The 6547-nt window shown below is 71.7% G+C and overlaps 1 protein-coding gene across 2 annotated transcripts; it reads left to right on the forward strand.

Moving 5' to 3' along the window:
- Positions 1–5781, forward strand: CDC25B (cell division cycle 25B). 2 transcript variants are annotated; one of them, XM_086746559.1, is made up of 16 exons: positions 1–135; positions 998–1119; positions 1244–1295; positions 1734–1775; positions 1939–1975; positions 2094–2177; positions 2258–2374; positions 2572–2709; positions 2799–2873; positions 3092–3271; positions 3368–3463; positions 3716–3778; positions 3862–3960; positions 4645–4778; positions 4886–4997; positions 5187–5781. In XM_086746559.1, the coding sequence occupies exons 1-16, from the start codon at positions 32–34 to the stop codon at positions 5325–5327; spliced, it is 1596 nt and encodes a 531-aa protein (XP_086602685.1). In that variant the 5' UTR covers positions 1–31; the 3' UTR covers positions 5328–5781. The 2 variants fall into 2 exon arrangements, with proteins under 2 accessions (XP_086602685.1, XP_086602687.1); XM_086746561.1 differs by having other exon boundaries at positions 2799–2849.
- Positions 5782–6547: the final 766 nt, after the last annotated feature.

Here is a 6547-nt window from a genome sequence, read left to right on the forward strand (position 1 = left end):
CGCGTGTCCCGTCCCGCGTGTCCCGTCCCGCATGGCGGCGCGGGCCGGCAGCGGCCCCCGCGGGCTCCCCGGGCTGGGCCTGTCCCCGGTCACCACGCTGGCGCGGGACATGGGCAACCTGGCGGGGCTGGGCAGGTGAGCGGGGCCGGGCGGGGCGGCGGCTGCCCCACGCGGGACTGCTGCGGGACACGGGGAGGTGGTGGGGGGGGAACCTGCCCCACGCGGGACTGCTGCGGGACACGGGGAGGTGGTGGGGGGGGAACCTGCCCCACGCGGGACTGCTGCGGGACACGGGGAGGTGGTGGTGGGGGAACCTGCCCCACGCGGGACTGCTGCGGGACACGGGGAGGTGGTGGGGGGGGGAACCTGCCCCACGCGGGACTGCTGCGGGACACGGGGAGGTGGTGGGGGGGGGAACCTGCCCCACGCGGGACTGCTGCGGGACACGGGAGGTGGGGGGGGGGGGGGAACCTGCCCCACGCGGGACTGCTGCGGGACACGGGGAGGTGGTGGGGGGGGAACCTGCCCCACGCGGGACTGCTGCTGGACGGGACCAGGGCCTGCCCCACGCGGGACACGGGGTGGGGGGAAAGATGCCCCACGCGGGACTGCTGCAGGGGAGGGGGTGGCTGCCCCACGCGGGACTGCTGCGGGACACGAGGGAGGGGGGCCTGCCCCACGCGGGACTGCTGCAGGGGAGGGGAGCTGCCCCACGCGGGACGTGGCGGGGAGGGGCTGCGCCACGCGGGAGGGCTGCCCCGCGCGACACACGGGATCTCGGGCTGCCCCACGCGTGACTCCTGCGGGCCCCGAGGAGGGGGTCGGGTGGCTGTGCTGAGCCCGGGGGTGGCACCCCGCTATGGGGGGGCGTCAAGGCGTTTTGGGCCCCCTCTTTTGGCCCCTGCAGCTGCCCCCCCCACCCCACCCCAGGGCGGGGGCGAGGGGCACCCCAGGGGTCCCCACGAGCTGACCCCCCCTCTCCCCCCCCGGCCTGCAGCTACTGGGAGACCCCGAAGCGGCAGGTCGGGGGGCTCGGCCCGCAGAGCTCCGGCCCCTCCGGAGGGTCGGGGGGCGCGTGCTCCCCCCGGGGCTCCGGCTCCTCCGAATCCTCGGATGCGGGTGAGTGCTGGGTGCCCCCCGCACCCCGGGGGCTTCTCGGGGGGCTGGGGCGATGTGGGTGCAGGTCCCAGCTTGGGGCCCGACCCCCCCCACCCCCGCTACCCCTGCCCCTCTTTCCCCGCAGGAGTGGGGCTGGACTCCCCCACGCAGGAGGACCCCGTGGCGCTGGACGATGTGTGAGTGCCCCCCCACCCCGGGGGTCCCAGCTGCGCCCCCTCCCCAAAATCCAAAATAAATCCCCCCGGCGCCCTGCCCCCCCTCCGCTCGCGGGACCCCCGCGCGGTTGGCAGATGTGTGCGGTGAATGGGTGGCGGCGGGGGGGCGCAGATGGCGGCGCGTGGGGCTGGGGGCGCGGGCGGGACCCCCGTGTCCCGGGGGGCCCATCTGGCGGCCCATTTACATACAGGTGCAGAGCGGGGCGCCGCCGCCGCCGCCTTTGTCCCGGCGGGCGCGGGGTCAGCGGGGCGCCCGGACCACCCCGGCGAGCTGCCCCCCCTCCCCGCCCAGGCTGGGGTCTCCAGCCTGAAACTGGTCCAGATGGGGCTTTAACGCTTTGGGGCGGGGGGGCGCACGCTCGACCCCCCCCCCCGATCGCGGCTCTCTTCTCCCCGCAGCTTCGAGAAAGGGATCCTGAAATCCGGGAGGCTTCTCCAGGAGTAAGCGCGGGGGCCCTGCTCCGGGGTCTTTTGGGATGGCGGGGGGGTCTCACCCCACTGCAGGGACCCTGGGGGTGGGGGGGCCACGCCAGCCTGCGGGACACCTCTCATTCAATCCCTTTTTTATTCTTTTTATTATTTTTTTTTTTATTATTTCTTGCAGCAACAAGTTCCTTATCCGGAGGGTCCACTCGGTGCCGGTAAGTGGCGGGGGCTCGGCGGGGCGGAGCCGGGGCGCTGGTAGGAAGAGGATGGAGTGGGGCAGGGCAGGGGGTGCGGACCCCCCCTCACCCCTCCCACCCCCCCCCCGCCCCGCAGCCGCAGCTCCTGGGGGCCAGCCCGGTCCTGAGGAACATCTCCCACTCCCACGAGTTCAACGGGCAGCGGGACCCCGACGCCAAGGTGAGGGGGGTGGCTTTGGGGAGTGGGGGGGGAGTTTGGGGCAGGGGGATGCTGATGCTGTGCCCCCCACCCTGCCGCAGGAGGGGTTCGTCTTCAAGAAGCCGCAGAGGCCGGGCGAACGCGGGAGGCGTCCCGCCGGCGGTGGGGCTGCGGGGAGGGACCCCTTCGTCCGGAGGCTCCGCTCCGCGCCCAATCTGGTGAGAGGGGCTGGGGGGGGCACCGAGGGGGTGGGTGGTCCACCGTGGGGGGCTGCTGAGCTGCGACCCCGCTGCTCTGACCTCTGCGCTTGCTCTGGAGACCCCGGGATGGGGGGGATTGGGGGGGAGGGGGCTTGGCGTGGGGGGGTTGGCCCCGCTCCTGAGCCGTGGGCCGTGTTGTTCCCCCCCCACCCCAGTTCGAGACCCCCGAGAAGGAAAACATCTCCGAGAGCGAGAGCCCCGTCGTGCTGCGCCGCTGCTCCCTGACCTCCTCCGTGTCCGAGGAGGAGGAGGATGACGGCTTCATGGAGATCCTGGATGAGGAGGAGTTGAAGGTGAGGGGGCGGCTCCTCTGCCTGCGGGGTCGGACGGACCCCCGGAGGGGTGGGAAACGGCCCCTTCACGCTCTCCTCTGCCCCCCCAGAGCGACGCCGCCGTGCCGCACGGCATGGAGAGCCTGCTGACCGCGCCGCTGGTGAGGACGGAGGAGGCAGAGCCGGTGCGTGGGGGGCAGATGGAGCCCCCAGCTCCCTCCCCGGGGTCTCCAAATTGGGTCTGGGGGACAAGGCTCCCCGGCGAAGGGGGGGCTCGGGGCTTGTCCCGCGGCCACCGAAGCGGGACCCTTGTCCCCTCGCTGTGAGGGATGTTGGGGGGGATGTGAGACCCCCATGCACCAACACGGGGTGTCCCCCCCGCCCCCCCCGTTTCCCCGCGCAGCGTCCCGCCAAGCGCAGCAAGTGCCGGCGGCTCTTCCGCTCGCCCTCCATGCCCAGCAGCGTCATCCGGCCCATCCTGAAGCGGATAGAGCCCCCCCCGGACAGGGACACCCCCGTCAAAACCAAGCGGCGCAGGAGCGTGGCCGGCACCCCCGGCGAGGAGTCGGCGGCGGAGCAGCCGGTGGGTGACGGGGGGAGGTTTTGGGGGGGGTCCGAAGCGGGAGCAGGGCTGTCCCGGCCGCGCTGACGCCGAGGGGGGGTCCTCACGCCTCCGCAGAAGGCGCGGCTGCTGCGCTCCAAGTCCTTCTGCCAGGAGGAGATCGAGGCCCTGCTGTCCGGCGACCACCGCGAGCTCATCGGGGACTTCTCCAAGGTACGGCCCCCCCGCGCCTGGGGGTGCTGCCCCCCCGCCCCTCCACAGCCCGGGGGGCTGTCGGCGGGGTGTGCGAGACCCCGAACCCAGCCGGTGGCCCTGTGGGGGACAAGGGGACTTGGGGCTGTGACTTTCCACCCTGCGACCCCCCCGCCGTAGCACGCGAAGAGCGTGGCCGCGCTCGTTTGGGGGGGCGCGGGTGCCAACCCCCTCCCCGCGCCGGATGCCGACGCAGCCCCCCCCCTTTTGCAGGCGTACCTCCTGCAGACGGTGGAGGGGAAGCACCAGGACCTGAAGTACATCTCCCCCGAAATGGTGAGCGAGGGGCAGCCTGGCCCCCAACCCCCCCGCCCCATCCCCGTGCCCCCCACGCCTCGCTGACGCGCTCCCCCCCGCAGATGGCGGCGGTGCTGACGGGGCAGTTCAGCGGCCTCATCGAGAGCTGCGTCATCGTGGACTGCCGCTACCCCTACGAGTACGAGGGAGGCCACATCAAGGTCAGAACGGGGGCTGGGGGCAGCCCACCGACCCCAAAAAGGGGCACGAGCCCCCCCGGAGGTGCTGAGCCTCCCCAAGAGGGGTTGAGCAGCCCCAAAAAGGTGCTGAGACCCCCTGGAGGAGTTCAGCAGCCCCGAAAAGGTGCTGAGACCCCCTAAGAGTTCCTGAGCCCCCCCCAGGAGGGGTTGAGCACCCCCAAAAAGGTGCTGAGCCCCCCTCCAAGAGGTGCTGAGACCCCTAGGGGAGCTGAACTCCCCCAAAAAAGGTGCTGAGTCCCCCTTAGAGGGCTTGAGCAGCCCCCTCTAAACGTGCTGATTCCCCTGGAGGTGCTGAGACCCCTCCCCGAAAGGCGTTGACCCCCCCTGGAGGGGTTTAATAGCCCCCCCCCCCCCCCCCAAGAGGTGCTGAGCCTCCTCAAGAAGAGTTGAGCACCCCAAAAAGGTGCTGAGACCCCCGGAGGGGTTTAATAGCCCCCCCAAAAATGTGTTGAGCCCCCCCAGAGGGGTTGAGCACCCCAAAAATGTGCTGACCCCCAGCCGGCGGGAGGCAGGGTGACGGTGCCCCCGTAAACGGGTGATGGGGGGAGGCTGGGGGCAGCTGGGGGCAGCGTACCGAGCCCCCCGCCCCCGGGATGAAGGAAGAGGTGGGCAGGGGGGATGAAGGCGCCTCCTCCCCCTCCGCAGGGCGCCGTGAACCTGCCGCTGGAGCGGGACGCGGAGGAGTTCCTGCTGCGGAAGCCCATCGTCCCCTTCGACGCCAGCAAGCGGGTGATCGTCATCTTCCACTGCGAGTTCTCCTCCGAGAGGGGGCCCAGGATGTGAGTGGGGCGGGGGGCGGCTCGCTTTGGGGGTGCGCAGGCTCAGCCGGACCCCCCCCCCCCGCCCCGCGCACGGCCGGACCCCCTCCCGCCTCCCCGTCCCGCAGGTGCCGGTTCGTCAGGGAGAAGGACCGAGCCTGTAACGAGTACCCCCGCCTGCACTACCCCGAGCTCTACGTCCTGAAGGGGGGCTACCGCGAGTTCTTCCCCCAGTACCAGGTGAGACCCCCGCCCCTTACCCCTCTGCGCGAGGGGGGGTCCCAGGGCTGAGGGGTGGGGGAAAACACCCTCTCCCCTCCCCCAAACCCCTAAGCAGGGGCTCTCTGAGCAGCCTTCCCGGGGCTGGGCCCGCCGGGGGGCCGCGGGGGTCCGCGGTGCGGGTGCTGAGGGGGGGTGGGCTCTCCGCAGGCGCACTGCGAGCCCCAGGACTACCGGCCCATGCGCCACCGGGACTTCAAGGAGGACCTGCGCAAATTCCGCCTGAAGAGCCGCACCTGGGCGGGCGAGCGCGGCCGGCGCGAGCTCTGCAGCCGCCTCGGGGACTGCTGAGGGCGCGGGGGGACACGCCGCAGCCCCCCCACCCGCTCACCGGGGCGGCCGGGCGCCATCTCCCAGCCCAGAACCTCCTCACCCCCCACCCCCCCACCCCGCCCCTCCTGGGCCGGGCGCGCTGCCCAGCACTGCAGGGTCTGGGGGGCGTGGTTGGGGTTTTACCCCTTTTTGTTTTACCGTTTTGGGGTAAAAACAGGGCTAGGTTTTACCCTAAATTGGGGGGGGGGCCCTGGGTCTGGTCCATCACTGCCAGGTTCAGCGTTGCTGTGGGGCGGCCCCCCAAACCGGGGCTCCCGCCCCTTCCCCTTGCACCCTGGGCTGTGGAGCGGGGCAGGACCCCCCACCCCACCCCGGGATGGGGTGGGAGCCCCCAAAAGGGGTTAAAATGGGCAGAAATGTGTCAGAAAAGCACTTAAACCCCTTTTTGTGTGGCCCGTGGGTGCTGGCCCTTCTCTGCTTGGTGGGGGGGGGCAGAGGGGGGTGGGCACCCCTTCTCGTAACCACCTGCCCGGGCGGGCTGGGGGTTTGGTGGTGGGTTTGGGAGTTTTGGGGGCTTTTTTGCCCTCAGCCTTATTTAAAGCAGTTTGTTGTCTTCCTCCCGGGCAGCCCTGGTCACGCTGAGGGGGCAGGAGGGGCTTCACCCCCGCGGCGGGGGGAGCGCTGCCGGGGGGCTGCACCCCCTTGGGGGTTCACTTCTATGTTTTGGTTGTTTGTGGTTTTATAACACGCGGTTAATAACTCCTGCGGGAGCAGAACAGCCCCGCGTTGTGCTCTGTGACCCTGCCGCAAAGCAAGGGGGGCTGGGGGCGTGGGTGCCCCCTCCCCCAAATGCCACCCCCTGGGGCAGCGCTGGATTGGGGGGGGGGGGGGCGAGGGGGGGGGTGATGGGCGCAGGACAAATGGTGACGCTGTCCCTGTGCAGGGGGGTGGTGGGGGCCGGCAGAAGGGGGGCTGCACCCCACAGCAGTGCTGCCCGCTCCTGGGGTCGCTGGGGGGGGTCATGGGGTGGGGGGCTGCAGTGACGGCTGGGACCCCCAGGGTCCTGCACAGGGCTGGGGGGGGGGTCCCCCATCCCGCCTCACACGGGCCCTGTCCGTCTGTCGTCCGTCCCCCCCAGGTGGCCCTGTTCTGCCACCCCCCCCCCGCCCAGGGTGGTCCTTTATCCCCCCCGCCATGTTGTCCCCCCACCCAGACCGCACTTCCTCCTTCCTACCCCA

The sequence above is a fragment of the Chlamydotis macqueenii genome, chromosome 4 (assembly GCF_036417535.1).
Source record: "Chlamydotis macqueenii isolate bChlMac1 chromosome 4, bChlMac1.mat, whole genome shotgun sequence".
NCBI lineage: Eukaryota > Metazoa > Chordata > Aves > Otidiformes > Otididae > Chlamydotis > Chlamydotis macqueenii.